We start from the raw sequence: 26,770 nt of genomic DNA, 5'->3' as shown, positions 1-26,770 counted from the left end.
GACGGTATTTAGGCTAAAGCACATTCACGGCATGATTCACGGTGCTCGAGGAAATGCGCCATCAATCAAAAGTTCTTTGACCGTCGAGACGCCGCTTCGCGTTCGGGGATAGACGGGATGGGCCGGTTAGGAGAGTAGAGAACTTGTGGCGTCTCCCACGGCGTTGAGTTTGGGTAAAAGCCAGGCGGCTGGGATGTGGCTAAAAGGGTCACAAGGTGGTATGATAACTTGTCCGTAATATAGAAGGACGAAAGGATGAAGCTCTGTGAGGTATCTCAGCACTTGTCATGACCTGACCTTGGTAGAAACCGAAGCAAATAGGCATTGACACGTGAGTCGGACTCGTGCAATCTGGGGTAATGGGGAATTCGCCCGGTCGGCGGTCAATGCCCAGTATAACACTAGTCTCGCTCCACAAAACTCGTTCCCCCGCGCGGAAATGCATGGAGTTAGAATGACCTGGAACCGTGAGGTCCATGGAAACGTTGAGGTTGAATTTAGCCTGAAGACGGACCTTGTATCGAATCTTGGGGGAAAGAAGTGGCTAATCTTCAAATTGGCAGAAGCAGCTTCGGCTATCGCTCTGGTCGCATGCCCCTGAGTAGCCTACGAAGGACGTGCCGTGTAGAACGACGGCTATGTCGACGCGGCTTGCCATTATTTATTCTGGCAGATGCCATCTCCCAACCATTCAATGGCCGAAGGGCCGTGAACGAAGGAAGGCGAGGCAAAGACGAGAGCCCAAGCGACGACCACGTGGCGACATGCATTTAGCCTTGCTGCGACTTTCCGGAGACAAAAAGACCCTATTGATTGTAAACTTCCAGCTTTGTGGGCATCTGCAGACCATGCCGACTATAGGTCTCGATAAGAGATCCATAGCGAAAACTCAGCTCGCAACCCGAATGATTAGAAATGGGTATACCCAGATTCTCGATGCGCGCATCAAATGTCAGCCAAATTTGTGGACTGACCTGAAGTCGCGGTCGGCTCCCTTGAGATGATTAGGATGCTGTAGCTGCACAGAGCGCAGGGGCGAAAGTCCGCCTTCGTCTCAGTTGGGCACAATGCTAGGCGTCTCATGTGCCTGAGTCCTTCCACACTGATGTTTGCCTTCTCCCCGTCCTGTGGCATGTCTTAAAACATGCCACAAGTAGCCGCCTGTCATGCAAGTTACACCGGATCACACAGCCGCGTGCTTCGTTGTCTCCCTTAGCTTCCATGTGAGAGGTTTCGTTGCTGAGACCGAATCGGCCTTCATTTCTGGTAGAGTATTGGCTTCTTTGACGGTGGAGGCTCCTTGTCCCTCAATCAGAAGACTAGATCTATCCTGAGAAGCGGACACTTAGTCATCGTTCGCACTTCTCTCAATGTTAGGCTCAACTTCGTATTTTCACTTGTTTCTTCCTTCTTGGTCCTGACCCGCTCGGAGCGTCCCTGACGGTGAATCTCTTCCAGGACTGTGGTGCAAGAATTCCCGCGTCCTCGCCGCTTCGTTCGGCGTCAAATTCATAGCTTAGTTTGGCCACCTCAGATTGTGTAGTTGTACTAAGCAAATGTCCCTGATCCCGAAGTAAATCAGATACACAGGAATACACTACCTCAGTGGCGCTTCGACACAAGTCACAACGTAAAGAAGTGGTGACAAAGGTTACCACGCTCGTCGCTAACCAAATCACGAGTACGATTATAAAATGCAGATGGACTCGAAGGCAACAGTTAGAGTCTTTTGTTCGGGGATGTCAGGTTCGTGGCAAATGGAAATCACGTTGAGCGCGCCGCCTTTATAAGGCATCCTTAGCGTGGGTTGGCGCCTCAGCAGCATTAGCCACCAGCTCACCGGCCTCCTGTCACGCCGGCTCATCTCACCCTCATCAGCACTGCTCACTCTCGACGTGACGGTCCTGCTCAGTCTGCAACTCTCGCCCCGGTCCTCTCATCCTCGACGACCAGCATCTCATCTTTGGCGTGCTCGACACGACCATTTTCGGGCTACTTACCCACTCTCGGGCCAGATGTTAAGGGTACAAAATGGCGCCCACCCTCGGTACCTGGTCGAGGGCAACGAGATTCGTCTGTATCTCGGAACCCATCATTCGCCCTGCCACGAATTCTGCTCCTCGAGTCTGCCCCTCGCAGCCCCGTCGCACCCTCGTGCTATTGCTTCCTGTTCTTGTTTCTGCCCGCCATCAACGGGCAGCATGACGCTATAGCCGAGACCTAGTTTTCCCACAACATTGTGTGGGGCGTCGATAACGTGACGAGTACAAGCACTTCAGCAAATTGTTATATTAATTGGTCCAATCCCTTAATACGCATCTATTTGGATTATATCCAGGACAAAACCTCGTTAACAGTACTACCGTTAGGTTGAATTGTACTCCGTACCGCTCGAACATGGTTTCGGACTGGTGGTTGGCGATTTTTGCTTTAGTCTCCTTGTCCCACTGCCTAGCACTCATCGCCTTCGCCTTGGTCTTGGTCGTGGCCTTGGTCGTGGCCTTGGTCGTGGCCTTGGTCGTGGCCTTGGTCGTGGCCTTGGTCGTGGCCAAGGCTTTCGCCCTCGCCCTCCTCTTGAGCCTCATGGCCTGCAGTCATACCAATTCTTTTAGCCATTCGAGCAAGCAACAGAAGCCCAACATGGACCATGCTTTCTACGTGGGACTCATGGATAGGTTCCGCTATAATTATCATTAACACAAAGCCCACAGCTGGAGGAAATACTCACAAGCAATTTTGTCGAGGAGCTGCATTGAGGCGGAATGATGAGGATCTTGTGCAAATCTCGAATGAGCATGTTGTGGCTTTGGAACATGTGAAGGTCCAGGTTGTGGTTCCATAATCAACTTGACCATCATCTGAATCAATGATGCCATATCACCATCTTGTTCCATCTCGCCACCCATACCCTGAAGGTCATGACCTTGGGGATCTTGGTAGTCATAGCCCTCATCTCCTCCAGTCCCATCATGCTCCTGCCCGTAGCCATCGTCGTGGCCGTGCATATTAATGGTTCTTTGTTTTCCGAGGAGAATACGTGACTCTTTTGTGCAATTGATGTCTGAGGCAACGATGAGTGAAGCCTAATAGTGTATTAACTGGAGTGTGGAATTTTAAGTATCCACCGCTTTCGAGATGGCAAGATCCCTTTATATGTAACGAGCTATTTAAGTCTGGACGCCAAAACCTAAAAATAACTTCATTCAATTTTACGACACGAAGAACGAGCTGAAGCCCCCAACATAATAGAGGAGAGCAAAATACTAGGGTGGTTTCATGCGCTTTAAATACGGCTGTACTTACATGAGACCGATTGGGTTAACATACTATCCCGATTCGTTTAATCTTATTCTGACCCATAATTATAGTGCTTATTGGCGATATAGATCTTAGAATAGTTAAAGGTCCAGATCTGGATGCCAGATAATCCTTCCTTAATACTTCGATGACAGTGATAAGAATAGTGGGAGCTAGTAAGCCTGCATGTTCACGATCCTCCCGTCGATCTCTATTCTAGGAATGCTAACCGCCGCCGTCTCAACGTCACTCTGGTTGTGTCGCAAGCCAATTTTGGGGGCAGGTTTCTAGGGAGGGCTTCTGTTAACAGCTTAATGAGATATAAACAATCAGCGAAGTACAGTCAGCCTACGACCGCCCCCGGCCTAATGCGTCAAGAACGGTGTCCGTGCTGTATCCATAGGTCGACCGCCTTTTCATTCCAAAGTTGGTACCAAGATTATAATAACGGGTACGCGTGCTCACACCGTTGTAATAAATCCTTGAGCCTGCCCCTACAATTCCTGACAATGTAGAATCCCCGGAATTATTAGAGCCTCAAAATCTTGTACGATATCGGTCGTCCCAACACTACGGAAAATTTCCTTTAATATTGTCCATATACGAAAAGAATGGCACAAGCAGTGGCTGATCTCGCTGAGGGCGCAGTTCAAGCCGGTATAGCAATTTTTGGCGCTATCTTCAACTCGGGTGCGGATAAGGACTTTCGAAGTTCGTGGACACAAGTCCAAGTGGGAGACATTACCTCGAAGAACCCGGGGAAGAATGTCATGGTTGTCTTCACCAAACACGACGCATCCGGCCTCGTTAACAGCACAATGACCATTCGGGAGTGTACGTGTCCTAACAGCGGATCGGTGTTGACATATAGTTGTTATGTCTTCGATTCGGGCCCATTTGTATTGCAAGGAGATGGGTCAGTCATTGACAAATGAACAACGAAGCCTCACTGACGTTTCCGCAGAGGATACTTGAACTGGTGTTTTGCTGGCAGTTTTAGCAGAAACGGCAGCAATGTAAGATAATAGAGGCGTTCGATTTAGAAATGGCTAACAATTATTATATAGGTAACGTTCAACAAGCTGTCCTAAGGAGATCCCGGTATGACACCCAGTCACTACTAGAAAATTGGTATCTAACCATGATTATTTTAGCTCGATGGTAAATGTCTGCATATGATGTATATAGTTCCTTGACATGGGAGTCTGATCATTGGGGAATTAAATCAGTTTGGGTCAGCTTCAGCATGTTGTCGACATTGGAGAGACATGCCATTGGAGTGGAATATGCTGTGATCACGATAAACGACAGCCGCGGTCCGGGCCAATGTCAGTGTCTGTGAAAGTATGCTAATGGACGCAATGAGGAAGGAATATCAAAGAAAACCTCAAAATGAGTGGGTAAGAAGTACAATAGTGGTCCACATGATCATCATTACTGTCGTGATGCCCATAAACCTCCTAGCCTTGCGCGTCAGCTTCTAGCTGCTCATCACCGCATTCGAACAGCAGGACGCCATCACCCACTAGACCGTACCAACTACGGCTGTATCGGTTTCACAGTACGATCAGGAGCGCCACATCCCCCGAGCCACTGGGTAAAGGAGGTATCCCCCCTTGGGACGCTGCAGACACGGATTTCGGCGTTAGGCTGCGAAGAAGACTCTGTTTCGGCCGAGACATTAAGGTTGAGTCTGCTGGAAGTGTGAGGGAACACGAATGAGGGTATCGCAGATACTTCTCCACGATTGGCGATCAACATCCCCTGCGAAGATGAAGTCAAGCCGGCCAGGCTAGCTCTGGAGCATGAGATGGTCTACCTCTGTTCAAAGGAAGTCTGTGCCTGTCACCGCCCGGAGAGAGATCTACGAGGTATCGGATCCTGGAACTGGAACGGGTCTCTGGGTAATTGAGATGGCCATCAAAAAAATCCCAAGCCAGAGTGCTTAGGACCCGGATCCGACCGCTAGCCATCTCGCCGAAGCTAAAATTTTGACGACTTCAGCACGGGCTGGAGTTATCCGCGAAATTTCGACCTGATCCATGCTCGTGCTCAGGTGGCTCGAGCAACAAACTTTCCCCGTCTGATCCGGCAAGCCCACGACGGTTTGAAGCCATGGATATACCCGGAGATGACTGACCTGCAGATGCCATCCTTATCGGACGATGTCGGTATGGAATTCAATGTTTTGGAGACCCAAAAAGACAGACGTGTTGAAGCGGGTGTTAGACTTGGGGTTAATACCACGAGGTGTAAATGTGTTGCCTTTATATAGAACCGGATCACTAGCGCCTCGGCTACAATCCACACGGCGATGATTGGCTGGACCGTTGGACTGCAACTGAGCCTGCGGAAACCCCACAGATTATCTGGGAGCACAACGCAAGGGGGGAGTCAACTCCTACGCAGTCGTTTTGCCTTTACACCTGCGGACCGCTTGGTTCATAAGATCTGTCTGCGACGCAAGGCTATCACATCTCTTTTCGGCACCGCTTCCGTTCCGATCCCACAGTATCAACCTCACCACACCGTCAGCAAAGATGGATTTCGAAAGCCTAAAGAACCAGGTTAGCAACTTGACCCTTTACGACATCAAAGCCGGTGTTCGGAAGGTCCAGAATGGTATGTCGACCTCCCAGCTGCTATGGGCGATGTTGACGTTTTGAAGCCGTCATGAACTTGACCGAGATGGAGGCCAAGGTGAGCCGCCGGCCGCCCTTTGAACCAGGTATTGCAGCATGTTGCTTACTTTTCCTTCAGGTGCGAGAAGCCACAAACGGAGATCCATGGGGAGCATCTGCAAGTCTGATGCAGGAGATCGCTCAAGGCACACACAACTAGTCAGTCGCCCACATCTGCCTCTGGGGTTGCGAGCTAACTGCCGCAGTCAACAACTGAATGAAATCATGCCCATGATCTACAAACGGTTTACAGACAAGACTGCGGAGGAGTGGAGGCAGATATACAAGGTACGGGCCTAGAACTACCCCGAATCTTCATGGTGCTCATGCCGGAACAGGCTTTGCAACTCCTGGAGTTTCTTTGCAAAAACGGGTCGGAGCGTGTTATTGACGATGCTCGCTCACACCTCTCCCTTCTCCGAATGCTCCGCCAGTTCCATTACATCGATCAGAATGGCAAAGACCAGGGCGTTAACGTTCGAAACAGATCCGCAGAGTTGGTGAAGCTATTGAGTGACGTCGATACCATCAGATCAGAGAGAAAGAAAGCACGCGCAAATCGTCATAAATACGGTGGTGTGGAGGGCGGAGTGGGAATGGGTGGCGGTTTCTCCAGCGGTAGTCGGTATGGTGGCTTTGGCAGCGACACTGGTGGATTTGGCGGCTACCAAGGAGAGGTCTACGGCGACGGTGGAGGCTTCGGTGGACGTGAGACTGACTTTTCGGCCACCCAGCGCCGGGGCGACCAGTTTGAAGAATACGATGAGGCGGATGATTTCGATGCCACAGGACCAACCAGAAGCACCACCAGCACACGAACAGTACCACCAACAACAACATCAACAGCCAAACGGGATGCGCCTAAGCCGAAAGCACCGGAACGAGATCTCTTTGATTTTGGCGACGAACAACCCGTGGCTGACAATTCCAATGGCCAAGCTCCAGCAGCTCAGACAAGCGGCCTAGATGACTTTGGGGGCATGCAAAGCAGCACAGCCAATGATGACGACGACTTCGATGATTTTCAATCTGCTACCAGTCCAGCAGCGACACAGCCTGTAGCAAATCCGTTGGCAAGCATTGCTCCTCCCCTAACCACTTCCACTACGACCTCGGCCACGCAGTTTGCGGCTCCGAAACCAGTGGCTCCTGGGCAGACTGCGGGTCTCAACAACATTTTCACAACTGCATCTCCAGCCCCATCGACGACTTCATCGATAATGTCGCCAACAACGACAACATTTTCACCACCACCTGCACAGAAACCTTCTCAGCCTATACAACCCACTGGGCTTAGGTCCACTGGACCCAACTATTTCACATCAGTCCCAATGTCGACGAATCCGCAGCCCACGCCCACATCTACCGCGTCAACTCCTTTGAGCGGAGCCACTCCGTACATGTCCTCCACTTCTGCAACATCACTCGGCAAGCCCATGTCCAAGCCCGCCGCGAGTAAAGGAGGCGATGCATTTGGAGACCTCTGGAGCAGTGCAAGCAGCAAAGCAGGGGTTAAGGGTGCCGCTGGGCTGCAGAAGGGACCAGATCTAGCGAGCATGGCCAAAGCGAAGAGCCAGGCGGGAATTTGGGGAGCGGCGTCCACAGCGAGCTCGACAACCACAAGGCCTGGCGCCATGGCTGCCAACACGGCCTCAGGTCAAGGGAAACCTGGCGCGCCTCTAGGGAGTGGCTTGGATGATTTGCTCGGTTAGAGGAAACTAGACATGCGAGTCTCTGAGTTTGCGGCGGACACGAAAAGGCGCATTAGTAGCTTGATCATCAGACTCTTGAGAGATTTGCATAGATCGAAGGGATAATGTTTCACTTGTTTTAGGCAGCCTCACATAATGATTCTGGCAGATTCATAATGCTGCAGGCCAGACTTTGGTCGAATGCGATCCGAAATCCGGGGCGGCTTCCATAATCGCGGTCCTTGGATAGGCCAAATAGACTCCGGTTCGCATGGACTCGGTCCACATGCGACGCATGACATTCGTAGGCAGCAAGAGCGGGCCTTGTGACGGAGCATTGATGGATGGTGGCAGAAAATTGTGGATTGGAAAGTGCAATGAGATTGTGTACTCCATATTATAGTGTGCGTAGAGCAAGGCGTATCGAGTATGGTGTTCGATTGTCCCACTCGCCTACAAGGCACTGCCACTGCCATCTCACTATCCTCGCCACTGTTGCGTATTCATAAGCCTGTGTCCTTCTCCTTCTCGCTGCTACCTAGTTGCCGCCCATCTCTTTTATGTACTGGGTAGTAGCAGTCACCCGGTTTGCCTTTTCGAGGAATGCTAGAGGCGCATGCTAAGTCACCGAGCTTGAACGACTCCGACCCTTCAGTTGCCCGCCGCTAGAGCTCTGCCGTCGCTCCCTTCGTCATTGTGCATACGCTGGACGCATTGGTTGATCGACCTGTCGCAATCGATTGCGGCTGCAGACTCGCCAATCATCAGGAGGAATGGCGGGGTGAGAGAAGAGAGATGAAATCCTTCCCCCAGAGACGCAGGGAGCCGTCAACTAGGTCGCCTTCGCCCATCCATTTGGCAATGTAAGTGGCATTCCACCCCTTGTATCTAACTTTCTCTCATCTCCCGCTTTCTCATCATTCGGTCTTCCTCCCCGCCCTCCATGCTAATATGACAGAAAGACCTGCCCACAAGCGCTCCAAGAGTGCTCGAGTTCTCAACCTCCTCCGCAGCGACAACCTTCCTCGAGAAAACGGCTCAGATACCGAGTCGCCCGTGACCACAACCACCTCCACTACTGGCCCTTTCTCCTCAACATCTCCTGTGGATGGCCCGAGATTGAGTCCATTGTCACCGACTACCACCAGAAACTCTCAGCTGGCCATGGACTCTGGCGAATATTCGAAGGAGGCAGACTCGTCGCATCACCTGCACCCTGTCCCCTCAGGCATTTCGTCCGGCCAGAGTGGCTCGATTGAGGACTCTGTTCGCACGTTTCGAGTCTTTGAAATCCTCCGAGGCAAAGACAGTGCTGCCATCTCGAGAGCAATCAACGAATCCATACCGTCATCTTCCAATCCCCAACCCATTCCCGGCACCACTATACTCCATCTAGCTATCCAATGCGCAGAACCTCAGGTGGTTGAACATGTTATAAGAGAAGGGAAAGGCCTTGATGTCAATGCACAGGACAAGGAGGGAAATACTGCTTTACATTTGGCTGCTCAGCTCGGCCGCGCACCTATTGTCCGAGACCTCCTTGAGATACCTGACATCAACGATGCCATCGCGAACAGGCAAGGAAAGCTCCCCATTGATCTCGCGCGAACTCCAGAGATCTTCCAACAGCTCCAGTTAGCTCGTTCAATCTTCCTGGATGACAAGATCAAGGAAATACACGCTGCGTTGATCCAAGGTGATTACAAGAAGTTCGAGGCCATCTTGATGGAGCCTCGAGTCGAGGGCACTCTTGATGTGAACGCGTTGGAGTTACCGACTGAGCCTGCAACAGTTCAGAGCGGTGGCACACTGCTGCACGAAGCTGCACGCAAGAAGGATATCCAGTTGGCGCAAATCTTACTGCTGCATGGGGCAGATCCCTTTCGCAGGGACCGTAAAGGGAGACTCCCGCAGCACGTAACACAAGACGATCGCACAAAGGCCATCTTAAAGAAGTCACCCGCGGCCGCCGCTGCCCAGCGAGGAATACAGGAAAAGGCAATTCTCGGGAATCATCCGTTGCAAGCTAGGTCCGGAACTGGCCACAGCGACACGAGTAGAGACGCACGAGAAATGAAAGGATATCTCAAGAAATGGACCAATTATACGAGTGGATATAAACTACGCTGGTTTGTTCTGGAAGAAGGAGTTCTCAGCTATTACAAGCATCAAGATGACGCTGGCTCAGCCTGTCGAGGAGCTATCAACATGCGCATCGCAAAACTTCACATGGATCCGCAGGACAAGACCAGATTCGAGATTCACGGCAAGTCGTCAGTCAAGTACCATCTAAAGGCCAATCATGTCGTCGAGGCAAAAAGATGGTTCTGGGCTCTCAATAATGCCATCCAGTTCACAAAGGATGAAGCAAAAGAAGAGGAGAAAAGGCGTACTTTAGACACCGAAAGCCTTCGGCATGCCCGAACCGATACATCTGACACCCTCAGCGCGACAGTCAGCAGACCGAAAAACGCTGCACAGTCGCTGGGAGTGGCAGCAAGCTCCTCCAAGGTAAGCTTTCGTTCCGATGCGGAAGGCGGATCGGCATACGACTCCTACGATGCGAGCGTTCAAGGCGAGGATCTTCAGAGAGTGCCTACCAACGCTGTGAATATTGATGCAGAAGAGGATGCCGATGGAGATGATGCTAGCAGTCGTGAAGTCCAACAACCGGGAAGTAAAGACGCATTCAATATCACTGCACAATCTGCCAAGTTGCAACTCGATCTTCTAGCACGAGTCTCTGATGCCTTGGTCGCTCGGCAGTCGTCTCAAGCGGAAACAACCCTATCCGATCCAGATGTCTCGCAGGCTCTTCTTACTTATCAAACGGCGGTGAACAGCCTCAATGGCTTGGTTGCGGACTTGCTGAAGATTGCTCGAGATCGTGATGCTTACTGGCAATATCGCCTAGACCGAGACGCTGATGCTCGCAGAATGTGGGAAGAAAGCATGGCGAAGATTGCTTATGAGCACGAAGATCTTAAAAGGTCGATCGCCGAGTCAGAGGACAAGCGCAAGCGAACAAAGCGGGCCTTGAAGGAGGCTCTCGAAGGGCAATCGGTGCCTGCAAGCCGCCCGGGTTCAATGGTTCAACAAGAATCTCCGGACCATGTCCAATTCACGGAAGCGATTGACAATCAACTGGACCTTCGGGCAGAAGCTCAAATCTCAACAAGAGTACGCCGAAAATCTGTCACAAGAGATGGCAACAGACGGAAATCCATCATTGCGCAGCTTACAAATCTCTCCGATTCTGAGTCTGGGGATGATGAGGAATTCTTCGACGCTATTGACGAAGGCAAGGTAGAAGTGGTCGAGCCACCTCTTCTCAGTCCTCTCCCGGTGCACGTCCCATCAATGTTGGAAGAAGAAAAAGAGCCCTTCGCAGACGAAAGAGCCAGAAAACAAATGGAAATTGAGCCCTCTTACGTCGGATATGAAGACGGGGTTCGCGAGAGACTGAAATTAGATGCCGACAATCGTCCGAAGATTTCTCTCTGGGGCATTCTCAAGTCCATGATAGGCAAGGATATGACCAAGATGACTCTGCCTGTCTCCTTCAATGAGCCAACCTCTCTTCTCCAGCGTGTTGCCGAAGACATGGAATATGCGGATCTCCTCGACATTGCAGCAGATCGCCCGGACGCTACTGAGCGGCTTGTGTATGTTGCCGCATTCGCAGCCTCGGAATACGCCAGCACAATCGGTCGTGTTGCAAAGCCCTTCAACCCTCTGTTAGGCGAGACGTATGAGTATGTTCGTCCCGACAAAGGATATCGATTCTTCATAGAGCAAGTCAGCCACCATCCTCCCGTTGGTGCTGCGTATGCGGAATCTGCTCGCTGGGACTACTGGGGCGAATCCGCTGTCAGGTCGAAGTTCTACGGCAAATCATTCGACATCAACCCATTGGGCACCTGGTTCTTGCACCTTCGCCCTTCAGATGGTGGTCCTACGGAGCTATACACTTGGAAGAAGGTTACAAGTTCTGTCGTGGGCATCATTACTGGAAACCCTACAGTGGATAATTATGGTACCATGGAGATCAAGAACTGGACAACGGGCGAAGTCTGCGTCCTTGACTTCAAACAACGCGGATGGAAGGCCAGTTCCGCGTACCAAGTCTTTGGCAAAGTCATGGACGTCGATGGCGTCACGAAATGGAGTATTGGCGGGAGATGGAACGAGAAAATATACGCCCGGGTCACGGAAGGATTTGAGGACGAAGCAGTAGGAGAAGGTCGCTTCCACCCCGGCATAGGAAGGGCAACTCAATCCGACAGACAACAGGCCTTCCTTGTCTGGGAAGCACATCATCGTCCGCAGGGAATACCTTTCAACCTTACCCCGTTTGTAGTAACGTTGAATGCCGTCAGCGACTCATTGCGTCCACACCTCCCTCCTACCGACACGCGTCTGCGGCCCGACCAACGCGCCATGGAGGACGGTGAGTACGATTTCGCGGCGACAGAGAAGAATCGTGTCGAAGAGAAACAACGTGCAGCGCGTCGTCAACGTGAAGCCGCAGGTGAAGAATGGAGACCCAAGTGGTTCGAGAAAAGGGTCCATCCAATCACTGGGGAAGCTTATTGGGACCATAACGGATTATACTGGAGAAAGAGGGCGGAGAGAGATTGGGCAATGTGTGATGACATATTTTAGAGGAGCAACAGTGAGGAACGACTGAGCAGGGAGTGGAGAAGGAGAAAATTCAGGGAAGAAGGGGAGGAGGGCGCGGCGAACGAGTCACAGCCAACAGGGTGAAGAAAGCGAAATGGAACGACCACAGGATGATTGACGGGGGTTTGCACACTAGCGACAGCTGCAGGACATGGTCCATATCGGCACAAAAGGGTGTTTACGTTTTGGTTCACTCGTTTCAGCCATTACTCGCCCCCGGGAGGCAAACCGTGGTCCACCGGCATCAACTGAAGACAGCGACTGCCAGCCTATTTCTATATCAATATGATGGTGGTTGTATTTATACACCGGCAATATAAATATTCAGTTGGCTTACACAATTGATGGGCGGGCGGAGGCAGCAAACTTGTTGCATGTCACCTCTCCGCTGCCGCTGTTGTAATCTGGCCGTTTGTAACAGCAAAATTTGCGAAAGCAGATATCGCAGCAAGTGACACAACAGCGAGCCTGACGGTTTCAAGAGTGTCTTGAATGCAGAGTAGTCAATGCGGCCTTGATGCTTTCCAGCCCGATCTTGTTTGCCACAGAGATGCCTTATATTTAGATGGCATGAATTTGGACCAATAATGAAGACACACGGCTTGAAGGGACCGAGAAACAGTGGTGGGGGTGAAAGGTCAATCGATTGACCAGGACCAAGGGGGACTTCGTGCGGTTTCAATTTTCAACGGGCTTTCAGGTCTGCTGCTTCGCACACCTTGAAACTCTTGTATACACAGTACATGGTCGACTCCACCTGAGGTCGGTCTGAGCTGGGCGAGAGAAGCTGGCCGGGCGGTAGCTGCAGCAAAAGAGTCGTTGGGGCGAAAAGAGAGGTCTAGTCCGTGACTGTAGCGTGGGGAACCTCGTGTCCGGTGAGAATCGATGTAAGTGCGTGTTGGCCAAGCACATGGTGCTAATGGCCCTAAAGACCAAAATTGCCAAAAAGAAGGCGGCCCCAATAGCCTTCCGCTATCACCCAGCGGTTAAAGATGGCTACAAAGGTACAATGTGCGAGAAGGCTGGTCGCCATCTTCCTTTCCCTACCGTCTTGTCCGGCAAAGCAAGAATTGCACCGCGCTTTATCTATACAGATACACTTGGCGCCTGGTGGGAGAAGCACCTTCGTGTAGGAATCTTTCGGCTCGAGCCTCAAGCCACTTGACCACCTCCCTCGGATTCCGCATCCATCTTCTCTCAAGAACTCAACGTCCTTTTTCTCCAGCCTTACAAATGTTCTGCAAGACGGCGGCATGCACGGGGAGTCTGGCGGCCCGTGCAGAGGAAACATGCTTCCGCTTGATGGGGCGGATTGCAAGGTCAGCTGTACCCGTACCACTCGCAAGGCTTTGTTCATCGTGCTGGGTCAAACACCCACATCTGTATGTTTTCGCCCCCGAAAACCCCCAGCGTGAAGCAACATGATTTGCCCAATGCAATGCTTGATTTAACGAATGAAAGGTCAAGTCAAATGCCTAACACAGGCTTGCAGGTACGGTAGACGCCGTGTGTCCCAAGCCAGGGTCCGCTCGGTGTGCTCTACATGGCTGTCTTTTTGAGACATTTTGAGCCGCGTCTGAGTCTACCGGCCGGCGCATCCCGCGAATTGCAACAATGTGCTGGCTCACGCTGGCGCCAGGGCGTGGATCCTTTTTGCTTCTGCTACTCTGGAACCCGGCCGACTTGTGCGACGTGTACTCAGTATCTATGGTTATATACCGTGGCGAATCACCTACTCTGCGGAATGCTCTCCATGGAGCCTGATGCCAATTTTGCATGGAGAAGCAGTCACCGCCCCGTTCACCTTGAAGCTAGGTACGATGACCTCAAAAGCACCCGGTGAAGTCAGCTATGAGCTCCTGGGAAACGGGGAGATTGCCAGGGTAAGAACCACATGCCCTCGATCCCGTCCAGTTGGATGTATTCTGAGCCATTTCCCCGCAGATGCCGCAGTTTGAAGAGCCTGACCGAAGCATACGAAGCTTTCTATGGCACAGCCCTTCGATTTCCATAGTTTTCAGCATCGGAACGGCGTTTGCAATCGGGTGCTTTGCCTTTACGCACTGGCTCGGCACGCAAAAGTTTGTCTGCCCAGACTGGGCACTCGATTGTTCGGTGTCCGAGTTCGTTGCCAAAGTTGTGGCACACCTAGGCCAGGTGCAGGGCCTCATCACTGCCGTCTATACCGCCTCGGTCGCTATGATGGCGTACGCGACATTCCAAGTCGCTGAGACGACGCTCTGGCCGGCGCTGACGGCCAAGACCTTCTTGTTGGACGACATTGACCTGTATCTGGCCTTGACCCGGGGATCCCTCACGGCGTCCCCGTGGGCGTTGTGGCATGCTCGGGGGCTCGGTCCGGTCGCAGTTCTGCTCACTGTCACATTCATCGCGCTTCTCCAGTTGACCAGCTCCATCTTTGTCGGGCATGTATACTCGACAACTAACGTCACCACGACTTACTACAGCAATCACTCAGCTGGCGGCGGCATGGGTCTCGCCTTCGATGGATTCCAGATGAACCCCCCGGGCATGCTTCCCGGTGCAGCTGGAGACGCGGTCTCGATTTATACGTCGTGGGCCAATGGCCTGAGTAGCGAGCCTATGCCCGACCAACGGAACTTCATCATCGATCGCGCCAATCTTTCTGCGGTCGGAGCATTTTCCGCATATGCTATCGAAACGCACACAAACATCTCATGTTCAGCCTCACCCATCAACATTACCTCGGAATACTCGGACATGTTCACAGTCCAGGTCAACATGTCTGCCACTGACCTCTGGGTCCGGCAACAGCCACAGTTGTCGCTTTGGGTGGACCGGTGGAGGAACCTCGGCGACACGAGAGCTGTTACGACGATGGTGTTTGCCGCAATCAATGGCACCATTGAAGGCGGCCACAAGAACGGGCCAACCGAGGCCATGTTGGAACTCGGGTATATCGAGGGTGTTTCTTCCCTGGCGTGCGACATTGACGTGGAACTCAAGGACAGTGTCGTATGCACCTGGGAGGATCAGTCCAAGTGCCCTGCCCCAAGTATGACCCTGTCCAAGCTGGAGACGCTCGGCCAGCCATGTAGCGGCTGCATTTCTGTCTGGCTTGCTGCCGCTGTCGAGGTATATGGCGTGAGCATTTACGGCACACAGCCCATGTTCTACCCGACCTTCACAGACCCGGGCGTTCTGGCCCCAAAACAACTGGGGAACCTGACAGCTACCCTGCCTGTCGCATGGACTAGCGTGTCCACGAATCCAACCTCATACAATTGGCCGAAGGAAGTGCTGCGCAACTTTGTCGAGATCGGCTCCGGCGCCCTTGCCATGACCATCATGCGGCATTTCCCCAACGAGAGCGGCATCCTCGAGTCCAAACTGCCCATGCTGCGCCTGGACGCGAGTCGGAGCTGGCTCTTGTTCGTGCCCCCAGCCCTGGTCCTGGCCAGCGTCGTGCTGGTGGCGGCTCTGAGTGGCTTTATGCACGCCGAGGCGAACCTGGCAAATGTGCGGATGGGCACCACGAGCGAGATCGTCATCAACAGTCAGACCGAGGATATCAGATCTGTCGTCAACGAAGCGAGAAAATCTTCAACTGCGAGGGACGAACTGTCGAAATTGCGAGTACGATATGGCACGGTTGCTGAAGGAGGCGCCGGGCTGGCGCGCAGGGATCATGTAACCTCCTTTTAAAACGGACCCGACCAAGGCGCGTCCTCCTGTAATAGTATTATGGTAGTAATACATAATCTGCTGGAAGACCATTCATTTATTTGGCTCCATGAAGTGTCCGCAAAATCTTTCTCGCTGCTGCAAGAAGACCCAGCAAGAGCCACGTCCAAGGGAGCTAGAAAGTCCGAAGGCTTTTCCTTGGTCATGACAACGTCGGATTGAACGAGACAAAGCAAGGACGCACAATTCAAAGCTCATCTTCGCGAAAAAGGGCGACTGATCTTTACCATCTTTACCATTTCCTTCTCGACAGGGTCATGAAGATCTTTCTCCAAGACACCTCCCCTTCCTCTTTCGTTACAAATTCAGCGTTTCACCACCCGAGAAACGCTTCCCACACGTGTTGAAGGGCGCAGATCTGATATGATCGCTTATTGATGGCAACAGAGGAGCGTTCGATGGTTATGGGCCAGGGAATGAGCAACAGAGAATTGGTATTGGGTTTTCTGGGTGGGGGAGCGAATTAATCTTGGTCCGACCCGACTTGGTCCATGGCATAATACGGTTGACCCCACATGGTCGGTTTAAGAGAGTGAGAGCTGGAGCTTCCGGACGAAATTGGCAGCCACCAAACACTTCCTGCTGTTCCTAGAACAACAGTTGGCAGGAGGGTCAACAGGTATTGGGGTCTGATAAGACCGCGAAGAGCTCATCAGGCCAGCCATGGAGAATATTCGGCGAAAAGCTCGGATTACAGGGGATGAAGATGGAGACGATCAACTTTTCATTTGCCTACTACTTATGCTGGCGCTGTAGCTGTCTGCGGCAAAGCACGCTCTTGTGGACACGATCTGTTCATGCTTGTTTGAATTGGACTCTTGACACTTTTTGCTTCCTGCAAACTGCATTCTTGGCCAGGGTTTGCGCTTCCGAGACCACCGGTGTAGGATTCTAAGAGGCACCGCAGTCGACGATGGTGGGCTTGACCTCGTGCTTAACTTGGCCAGTCCCGGAACCAGTCCCCTCGAGTTTGCGGACGATATCCATGCTCTGCTCATCAGCAACCTCACCGAAGACGACGTGCTTGCCATCCAGCCAAGAGGTGACGACGGTCGTGATGAAGAACTGAGAGCCGTTGCTGAAGGGAAGCCGGCCATGTCAGTATCATATTTGGCAAGGAAAGCAAAGGAATGGCCATGGACAACGGGAACTGCTTACGTGTTGGGACCAGCATTGGCCATGGACAAGATCCCTGGCTTGGTGTGGGCTTTCTTGAAATTCTCATCGGCAAACTTCTCGCCGTAGATCGACTTGCCGCCAGTGCCCTAGCAATGTGCGTCAGTAACTGTCTGAAGTTCCACCATCTTTCGAATTGAGTGTGCCTGACATTGCCTCGAGTGAAGTCGCCACCTTGCAACATGAACTGAGGGATGATTCGGTGGAACGAGCTGCCCTTGTAGCCAAAGCCCTTTTCGCCAGTGCAGAGGGCACGGAAGTTCTCGGCGGTCTTGGGCACTACATCATCGTAGAGGATGAAGTTGATTCTACCTCGGTGAGCTGTAAGTGAGAGACAGCGATTAGCAAACCATCCAGTAGAGACAGCAGGTGACTGAAGGTGCTGACGGGAGGTTGAGCAAGCCTCAGAGCGGAGGGGGAAGTGATCCAAGGAAAAGTCACATACGAGCAGGCGGCGTCTGGCCAGCGCGTTTGGCATCAGCTCTAGCTTTGTCAAGGGCCTGATCGGTCCACTCGACCTCAAACCAAGCGGTGTTGCCCATGGCGGTAGGGGATGCTGAGAAGAGTCTGGCGAACGAGGTGGGTGACGATGAAAGTCGATGAAAGAGAGGCTGTTGAAGACAGAAGGAAGACGAGGATGGCGGGGTTAATAAAGTGTGATGAAATTTGAAGGACCTGACAGCATGGCGGGGGAGAGACATGGCTTGGGTTTTCAGTGAGGGGTGATCTGCGCCTGCCGGCGTGCAGTGAGTGCAGTGAAGTACAGCGATAAACGCTGCCCGGAAGGTGGGAGGTGGCAAGGGCGGCAAGGGGCCTTTTTTGTCGGTAGTAGGGCAGTCGCGGGTCGTCACTGGGAGTGGGAGTGGGAGTGGACACTATTCAGTTCACTGCACGTGATCGTGGTTCAGGCACGAGGTAAAAGCCTAGGCAAAGCTGCAAGCAAAGATTCAGTCAGCCCACTTCACCTGCCCACACCCGAGCGAAGCCATCGTCTCCAACACGGTGACTGCTCTGGCGTGCAGAGCTGCGACTCAAATGAGATAACTCACCAGCTTGTCAAAAGCTACTGTTCGGACCAAAGCTCAAAGGAGAGATGGATATAGCCGCCAGCTACCAGCTTGTAGCTTGTGGGACGAGAGCTGCTGCAGGCCAATGTCCCAATGTCAAATCCGCACGACCGATGGACGGAAATACCTATCCGTCAGCACCACGTAGTGGGAATCCGCCGGGAATGCCGAAATATTGATACACAAAGTATTATTGTACAAGAGTATCCCGAAAAGACGAGCTTGCAGGTCCAGTTGGAGATCGAGCTGAGAGCTGCAGATGGGAAAACAACAGCTGAAATACTCTCTGTACGAGGTACCCCTTACTGGATGCTCAGCCAGCTCGCCAGCTTGCCAGGTACCCACTGGCAGGAAAATTTGTCCTTGTCCCCCGCCAATCGGCTGTTGTGTGGTCAAGAAGAAAAAGGGGCTCGTGTTTGACCTTGCCGAGTACTGTACGGAGCACTTGTACCTCTTGGTCTGGACATGTATTGCATTACTACCCCCTTGGGTGTCTTCTGATGATACATCTCTATATATCGCATGCAGGCCCACAACCGCAGGCCGCCTTCTTTTCCCTGCATAACAAGCGTGAGCGTACTTTAGCTAAAATCATCTTCGCCGCCTCTAGCAGGCCTGGCTTCAATAACCATCACCCTGGACACCAATTCCTTGGTCTCTCGCGCGATTTTAAAGGACAGAGGAGGAAGTTGCTGGAGAAATTCTTTGTCGTCGGGAGCTTCATTGCTTGCCTGCAACATTTGTTCGCGGCATTCTCGCAAATTGGCGACAATCGAGCCTGACTTCTCTTTCAAGATGGCTTGGTACGAGGATGGCTCGTTCCCTGTCCGGTCTACCGAGTTCACAATGTTTTCAATCGTGGCAGAAATTGTCGTCATATGACTTCGGATCGTGAGCATGGCATCGTCCTTCCGGATGGCATCGACCAAGGAGGTGATGGATTGAACTAATCCATCAGTCTGATCTTCGAGGTACATCTGTGGACTTCTCGTCAGCATCGTTAACCGCCCCCGTTTGCGTTTGGGCTTACCTTGAGATCCTCTAGATCAGCCTCCTCCTGACTGGTTCCGTACTCCGACTTTATTCCTAGTCCAGCGCCATTCACATAATTCGATCCATTACGTTGAAGAACTGATCCTGCCCGATTTGGCACATTCCTTGTCGCCGATGGCGTGCTCAGTGCGCTATAGATGCTTTCAACTTCACTCCGCCTCCTCAAAGTTTCGGCGATGTTGAAATACCCGTTGCTTTGTAGCGGTTCTAATGTCGGTTCATCGTCATCTTCCAGTTCCCCAGCTGGTGTGGGGCGAATCTTAACCGTGTGAAGCAGATCAACAATAGCTGCAGTTAAATGTGAAGCTGCGGCATCCAGGAGACTGAGTGGAGAGAGTCCACTGGCCGAAGCGAAATTCTTCGAAGCTGTAATCAAATTGTTGGCTGTAGCGGAGACCTTGGTTTTGAGCTTGGCCCGTCTCTTGCCCATTTCATCGTCCTTTTCTGTTGATGACCCGGCGTCGATATCTGACGTGATTCCGCGCACCGCCAACACCACAATTTTCATATGGTCGAGTACAGCAGCGGGACTGTCAGATCGGGCAATTTGGAGTAGCTCATCGATTGCGATCTGGAACTTCGTGACGTGAACGTCCTTGACCAACCCTTCTCGGTCCTGAAGAGCCATTGCGTGTTGACCGGTATCAGGGCGGGCAATGCTGAGCCCTAGCGAGCTTGCGCGGACACTACGAAGTTGTGCTTTGGCCTTCACATAACGGGCCTTCCAGCTCCTAACCTCTTCTTCAAGCTTTTGAACATCAACTCGCAGCTTCTCTTCTTGTTCAAGATTATCCCCGCCAGATTCCGCCATAGCCCTCATCTCTTGCAGGTATGCCTGACCCTGTCTGCTCACTTCGTCTGTCAACTGTCGTTGTTGCTCTAGCTGCTCTTGTAACACACCATGGTCGTGATCCAATTTTAGAAATTTGGTCTTCCAAAGGACATTTTCGCCGCTGTAATGGGGTTGCTCGGCTCTGAGTTTTTCGATTTCCTGTTCGAGTGACTTGTTCAAGATTTCTGCCTGTTCAATCTTCCTCTCCAGATCCTGCTTTGTGACGGCCCAATCTTCGCTCTGTCTCTGCATCTGACGCAATTCCTCATCCTTCGATTCGAGGTTCAGTTCCAAATTAGAGACCTTTTCTTGCAGTTCGGTCAAGCTCGGTAAGTTCGGTTTAGTATAATTCATGCTGACGAAACTCTGCGACGTCGCAGACGTATCCCTATCACTTCTCGGGCTCGTGAGAGAGCTTTCAAGACCGAAGGCATCGCTAGATCGATCGTATTTGGAATCTGTTGCTTGTGAATCGTCTTCGTCCTCGACCATCATACTTTTATTGGGCGTTATGGTGTTGCTCTGGAATTGCTTGGCCATTGGTCGCCCATAATCGTTGGGTGGAGGAGGATTGTCGAGCTGAGGAAGGCTGGACACCGATTCTTGCCTTTGAGGATAGTTTGCCGCGCCCGACGGGCCGAAGGACTGCGTTCTGGGCGGTGCGCCGAAGCCGTTGGGGACAGGAGGACCGTCTCTGGATGAGGCCGCTGGACCTCTGGATTGTGAACGGGCACTGTCTCTTCTTCCTCCATCAGGTCTCACAAATTGTGGAAATCTGCGTTCCAACTCGCAAAAGACGTCGGTCGAAAGGTCACGAAACCTGGGGGCTTGCAGCGACGAGAGTTTTTGCCTGGCCTGGTTTCGCTTTTCGTGAAAATCGGGTCGTGGTTGTAGAAAAGGGGGAACGATTTGTTGACGCGGTGGGCGGCCAGGAAGTGGGGTTGAAGCTTGTCTCCTTTGCAACTCGTCAAAGACATCGGTGCTCAGTTCGTGGAATTGAACGGGAGATAGTCGCAGCAGCTTATCCCGAGCCTTGTTAGGGCGAGGCGGAGCCTGAGCACTGCCCTTGAGGAACCCCTTCAAAATAGTATAGTGCTGAAACAACTCTGCCTCCATCCTCCGGTATTTTCTGCTTTGTTCGTCCGAAATGGTGCCGTCGCTGGAGCGGGAATTGGCGATGGATCCGGCACGCGAGGAGCCCCGTGAACCGGATTCGGACGGACGACGTTGTCCCATTGCATCCAGCGACGGGGGAGCGAAGTTCATGCCGCCATTCGGGGGAGGAGGGCGCATCGATGGCTGAGGTTTGGAGGGAGCAAAGTCGTCTCCTGGAGGATTCAAAGGCAGCGTAGAGACTGGCCCATCGTTCCTGGGCAATTGATTGTAATTGTTGACACCAGACCATTCACTCGTCGTTGAGACTGGCGACAATTCAGGACCTCGAGAGAGGGGTGGCATCGTGGCCTGCATTCTGCGATTTCAGCCACTCAAGTTCGTAAGAATGTTGAGGGATGCCGGTAGGGAGAAGAGGTCTCTTTGTTTCTTTTGACCAATCCGCGCCAGTTGAACGGAAAAAGGTATGTGAGGCAGGAAACGTCGGAGGATGGGCAGCGGTGCAGCCAGTCAAGGAGCGGACGAGAGCAAATGGCCAATGCGCAGGCGCGACCGGACTTGATGCACTCTGGGATGCTGTGGCCTCCAAAAGATGATCCGGACTGTCCAGCAGACGGCCATGTGAGTAAATAAACGAGTGTGTTGGAATTAATAACTGAGAAGGGAGAGAACAGTGAAGATGGAAATGGGGGATGCGAACTGGGTAAGGAAAAGAGTTGTGCGCAGCTCAGCGGGTGGGTGAGTAGTGTTACAATAGTGCATCGCTCGTGGAAATGCAGGCTCGACAGGGGGACTTGGGGATATGAAACGCGCCCAAGAGGCACCTAAGATGCACCCAAAAAGCACCCAGGAGGTTCTCACCGCCACCGAAGAGGCGCCCATCGTGGTAATCCCATCTTGTTTCTGTATGCGACTACATGTTTTTGTTGACCGACCTTTGCCATTGTAGGCACCTGGTTCAACCGCCCACAACATTTCCAATTCTCGCAATGCCTTACGATCTATCTTGTTGTCTCTTGCTCGTTCTCCTTCTCATGCAGAACATACCTGCGTCAGGGTCACCGATTTCTTACCCTTCTTCCCACCCCTTACTCCGTATGGATCCAATATCATGCATGTCCACCGCCCTGGCGTACTATAGTGGACCGCCACCATCAAGAAACTCACGCCTAGGTGACTCAGTGGTCACTTTCCGGTTTCCATCCCCATCATCTCGAGATTCTCCAGGAACCACAGATGCCAATTGAACCACAAACAAGCTGCCTGGGTACGCCGCCTTGCCGCCTGAACGGCGCCACAAGGCCCTGATCCAAAAGCTTACCAAGGGCCGCCCTCTCACCATACCGAGAACGAGTACATAGACTCGTCCACGGTTGGTTCTGGTTTAGTCCAGATGGATTCTTACAGAACTCTCGTGGCGATTGCTCTTCCCTACTCTATTTGGTGTACTCCATATGTTGTACAGAGCTGTCACTGCATCGTGCTCTCCATAGCACCGGCATTCAGCCATTTTGCCTTCTCCCTTGTCGTTGATCATTATGAACCATTGGTAACCACTCAATGGCAGGCAAGTACCAGGACCACTTCATAACGCCCTTTGAGATAGATCGTCAATATATACAATGTTGTTCACTTGTACACCGTTTTCGCCTAACTCTTTTCATCTTCCATTCGTCATTTTAAGGGAGGAAGGTATGGTTGGTCCGTTTTGCGCGCGAAGAAAAGGCTCAACTGCAGCTGACACGGGCGTCGTTGCCCTCGTGGGCACCGTGCTGCGATTGTGTGCCATATGTGCCTTGACCAAATGGCCTGCCGCAAGGGCGCTGCAGAGACTGAGCTCCCCAGCGAGAACACCGGCTGCAATGATTCTGGCCAATTTGCGAGCATTGTCGCCCGGGTTTGTTGGATGGGCTCCTCGCACTCCGAGCATTTCGAGCATTGAGGATTGTGCTTCGAGAATGGTTCCTCCACCGATTGTGCCAACCTCAATCGAAGGCATTGACACACTAATTTGGAGGTTTCCGTTGTTGCTACTCAAGGTCAGTAATTGCCCCTTGCTTGGTCTAAGCATCGTCCACTTACTTCTTCATTATCGTGATGCAGTTGGCGCTTTCGACGTTTTGCGCCGGGTCTTGGCCCGTGGCCAAGAACATGGCGGTCACAATGTTCGAGGCGTGAGCATTGAAGCCTCCAATACTGCCCGCCATTGCACTGCCGATCAGATTTTTGGCCACGTTGAGTTCCACCAGCGCATTCACATCGCTCTTGAGAACATTGCGTACCACATCTCCTGGAATGATGGCTTCTGCAACCACGGATTTCCCCCTTCCGTCAATCCAATTTACCGCTGCGGGTTTCTTGTCGGTGCAGAAGTTCCCAGACACGGATATCGTCGCCATGTCATCAAACCCGCACTCAGTGGCCATCACTGAAAGAGCCTTTTCGACGCCTTTAGAAATCATGTTCATGCCCATGGCATCCCCGGTCGTCGTCTTAAATCTGATGTAAAGATACGTTCCCGCCAAAGCCGTCTTCATTGACTGCAACCGAGCAAATCGGCTGGTAGAATTGAACGCTTCGCGCATTCTCCGCTGGCCCTCTTCCGAGTCAAGCCACACCTTTGCTTCACCAGCTCGAGCCAAAGTGGGAAAGCCAACACATGGGCCTCGAGTCATTCCATCGCCGGTAACCACGGTGACGGCACCGCCACCAGCATTGATGGCTTTGCACCCTCGACTCGTGCTTGCCACAAGCACACCTTCAGTAGTGGCCATTGGCAAAAAGTAGCTCTCCCCGTCTATGATCAACGGACCAGCAACCCCCAGGGGCAAAGGCAGGTAACCAATGACATTTTCACAGCATGCGCCATGAACGAGCTCGTAGTTAAAGTCCCTGTAGGGAGTCTTGGAGGTCTCCAGAGCAGACGCAAAATTCTTTGTCGCCCGCGTCCGCGACACGACTGCTCTGCGGATCTTGACCGCTCGAATGAATGCTTCACCTCTGGTCATGACTTCCGGGTTTTCCAGTGTCTTCTCGATGGCATAACCCGGAATCTTGCCTCTCAGGGACAAGTCAATTAGCTCCTCGTCCATCAAATAGGCGGCTTTCTTGTCTTTGAGCATCTGCTCGCACTCTGCTTGTGACCTCCCCGAGTTGCTCCCTGAGTGGCGCAGAATATCAAGGCTGACTTTTCGAGGCCTTGGCGTCAGAGGCAGCTCGAGTTGTGGCGGTTTGAAAGCTGCTGGTGAGCTTGTCGCAGACTGCGGTTCCTTGAGACTCCAGCGGGCGGCGTTGAACAGATATCCGTTCAGGATCAAACTGAGAGTGAGAGCAATCAAAACCCATTTGCTAAGTACGGGGTCTTCAAGACTGCTGAGAACCCCTTCAATCACCCTTCCACCGACCACGTTGAGGAACTGGTCCGTGTACTCGTAATCAAAGAACCCGATATCATCTGGCGATTCAGAGTGATGAATCGTAGGATTGTCGAAGTCGTATTTAATTGGCGGTAGAACAGTGACATAGGTATCGAGCTTTTGACTTTTGCAAGCCACGTATATCGCGTCCAGGCCATTTTCCGCCACTTTGAAAGGGTCAATAGGAGCGGGTGTCAAAACGCTTGGCATGGCAGCCCCAGGGGCCTTGATGCTTCGGGCGGTTCGGAAAGGTATTGTGCACAGATTGATCACGTTGATAATGACAAACCCAGTAACCATCCAGATTTTGAACTTGGGCACGCTGCTGGCCTTGATCTTCTGCCCAAAAATGTTGAATGCACCTGCTTGATTTGACTGTCCGCTGGGCCAGTCATTGTTTGTGGCAACATCTTCGGCGACACGTTGATTTATTCCATCTTCCTCCAGTGCTTTGCGGAGGGCAATGTGTCGTTTAATGCGATTGATTTCCAGTTTGATGCAGAGGATGGTCGTATAGAAAGTAAAAAGCAGAAGACAGTCAAAGACCAAGATCCATGCGGCCAAGAAGCAGAACTGTCTGAGGCCACCTTGGATCCCCGAGGCCGCACCCAAGATTAGAATTGCTATTTCAATGGCGTAGTCCCGGACAATCTCGAACCCTGTTTCCTTCACGGCGATCTGAATAGCATCTTGAATGGAGTTCGGGGCGTTTGGGGCAGATACCGGGCCACTAGGTCTGCCGTTCGCGGATCCGTTCTCCAGCCCGCGCCGGTTCGTATCGTAAGACGCAGATAAAACGGCCTTGGTGAGGATAATGGACTTTTCAAACCCGATTGTGACCACCAGAAACGGCAAGCCTTCAGACAATAGAACCATGTTAATTGACACTCCAAGTTTAGTTGTGGTCACCAACCCGAACAGAAATGCAAAAAGGCTGGATAACAAGACCGATATCGCCAGCCAGGCATTCGAACCGAGGCGTTTCATCGACAGGAAAAGGGATATAAAGGTGAGGTGCATCGACAAGTAACCAAGCGACATGATGATAATGTCCAGGGTTTCGGCATGTTTCAGTAGATCGACAAAAGAGCTCCACCCTTCACTCAGCCATGTTCGGTAGGCACCACGTGGGCCATTTCCATTCAGGCGAACAGCTTTCATGGTCCAAGACGGGTGGCTTTGATCGTCTGACGCCGCATGTTGGGCAGGGAGCTCCTGGACGGCGCGCAGGAAATCAGGAAGCTCCGAGAAGGAGGTGTAGAAGGCAAGAGACGTGTCGTGAGATATAGGTGAGAGCAAGTTTGAAGTGGTCGGGATGCTGGCGGCCGAGACATTTGATGGTACAGGAATAGCATTGGCTTCGGGAGCCAAGTGAGACGAGGAAGAATGAGGGAACACGAAGGTCGTCAAGGCATAATGGTTGGAGCCCTGCATACACAAGTACCCAATGTTAGTATCGGCTGTGTCTTGGTGGTAAGCTTGGTGCAGATGGACGTACCAAAGGCCCAAGGGGAACACTGGAATCGTCAGGGAACTGCCATTTCCACGCGGTCCGCTCGGACAATTCCAATGTCCTGCTTCCTTGCAATAACGCTTCCACATCTACTCTTCCATTATGCTGCAGAGATTTGATGCCACTGTCGAACAAGCTCTCTTGCAGCAGACCGACGTACGAGGTACTTGCAAACAAAGCAATAGCAACAACGGTGTGGATCGGGTGCTGGTAGGCCAAATTGGAGATAGCAAGGAGGTTGGAAGTGACAGTGCGATTTAGCCAGCTGTCGCTTTTGCCCAGGGAGCGCAGTTGTTTCGGGAGGAGGTTGGAGCCTCGCATTTTGTGAGAGAGAAAGTAGGCGTGGTCGGAGACGACAGGGAACGTGGGATAAGGGAGAAATGCCGATGTCTATCTTTCCATGCTTGGGAGGGCTGCACAAATCCTAAATGTCACATTGTGAGTTGCACGCAACAAAGACAAAGAAAGGGCAAAGAGAGGTCGTGCACTTCAAGTGGCGGTCAAGGTGTGAGATATCAAGGA

The 26,770-nt window shown here is 52.2% G+C and overlaps 8 protein-coding genes across 8 annotated transcripts; 4 read left to right on the top strand and 4 right to left on the bottom strand.

The window, feature by feature from the left end:
- Positions 1–2,451: 2,451 nt before the first annotated feature.
- On the bottom strand, positions 2,452–3,005 carry A1O5_10170 (uncharacterized protein; the record flags this gene model as incomplete). Its single annotated transcript, XM_007750748.1, has 2 exons — positions 2,452–2,681; positions 2,729–3,005. The coding sequence occupies 2 exons, from the start codon at positions 3,003–3,005 to the stop codon at positions 2,452–2,454; spliced, it is 507 nt and encodes a 168-aa protein (XP_007748938.1).
- Positions 3,006–3,908: 903 nt separating this feature from the next.
- A1O5_10169 (uncharacterized protein) lies at positions 3,909–4,388 on the top strand (the record flags this gene model as incomplete). Its single annotated transcript, XM_007750747.1, has 3 exons — positions 3,909–4,213; positions 4,262–4,313; positions 4,365–4,388. 3 exons carry the CDS (start codon positions 3,909–3,911, stop codon positions 4,386–4,388), a joined length of 381 nt encoding a protein of 126 aa, XP_007748937.1.
- A 1,449-nt stretch (positions 4,389–5,837) lies between these two features.
- On the top strand, positions 5,838–7,690 carry A1O5_10168 (uncharacterized protein; the record flags this gene model as incomplete). The annotated part of the gene is made up of 5 exons (XM_007750746.1): positions 5,838–5,919; positions 5,966–5,997; positions 6,058–6,137; positions 6,185–6,266; positions 6,317–7,690. The coding sequence occupies 5 exons, from the start codon at positions 5,838–5,840 to the stop codon at positions 7,688–7,690; spliced, it is 1,650 nt and encodes a 549-aa protein (XP_007748936.1).
- A 930-nt stretch (positions 7,691–8,620) lies between these two features.
- A1O5_10167 (uncharacterized protein) lies at positions 8,621–12,334 on the top strand (the record flags this gene model as incomplete). Its single annotated transcript, XM_007750745.1, has 1 exon — positions 8,621–12,334. One exon carries the CDS (start codon positions 8,621–8,623, stop codon positions 12,332–12,334), a length of 3,714 nt encoding a protein of 1,237 aa, XP_007748935.1.
- A 1,962-nt stretch (positions 12,335–14,296) lies between these two features.
- A1O5_10166 (uncharacterized protein) lies at positions 14,297–16,039 on the top strand (the record flags this gene model as incomplete). Its single annotated transcript, XM_007750744.1, has 1 exon — positions 14,297–16,039. The coding sequence occupies one exon, from the start codon at positions 14,297–14,299 to the stop codon at positions 16,037–16,039; it is 1,743 nt and encodes a 580-aa protein (XP_007748934.1).
- Positions 16,040–16,969: 930 nt separating this feature from the next.
- A1O5_10165 (peptidylprolyl isomerase) lies at positions 16,970–17,796 on the bottom strand (the record flags this gene model as incomplete). The annotated part of the gene is made up of 4 exons (XM_007750743.1): positions 16,970–17,156; positions 17,237–17,343; positions 17,406–17,575; positions 17,700–17,796. 4 exons carry the CDS (start codon positions 17,794–17,796, stop codon positions 16,970–16,972), a joined length of 561 nt encoding a protein of 186 aa, XP_007748933.1.
- A 1,106-nt stretch (positions 17,797–18,902) lies between these two features.
- A1O5_10164 (uncharacterized protein) lies at positions 18,903–21,664 on the bottom strand (the record flags this gene model as incomplete). The annotated part of the gene is made up of 2 exons (XM_007750742.1): positions 18,903–19,298; positions 19,352–21,664. The coding sequence occupies 2 exons, from the start codon at positions 21,662–21,664 to the stop codon at positions 18,903–18,905; spliced, it is 2,709 nt and encodes a 902-aa protein (XP_007748932.1).
- A 1,315-nt stretch (positions 21,665–22,979) lies between these two features.
- On the bottom strand, positions 22,980–26,569 carry A1O5_10163 (hydroxymethylglutaryl-CoA reductase (NADPH); the record flags this gene model as incomplete). The annotated part of the gene is made up of 3 exons (XM_007750741.1): positions 22,980–23,349; positions 23,402–26,163; positions 26,234–26,569. 3 exons carry the CDS (start codon positions 26,567–26,569, stop codon positions 22,980–22,982), a joined length of 3,468 nt encoding a protein of 1,155 aa, XP_007748931.1.
- Positions 26,570–26,770: the final 201 nt, after the last annotated feature.

This window comes from Cladophialophora psammophila, assembly GCF_000585535.1.
Source record: "Cladophialophora psammophila CBS 110553 chromosome Unknown aczJe-supercont1.19, whole genome shotgun sequence".
NCBI classification, from domain to species: domain Eukaryota; kingdom Fungi; phylum Ascomycota; class Eurotiomycetes; order Chaetothyriales; family Herpotrichiellaceae; genus Cladophialophora; species Cladophialophora psammophila.
Note: the sequence above shows the minus strand (reverse complement) of the source record. Positions and strands in the feature narration are given on the sequence as shown.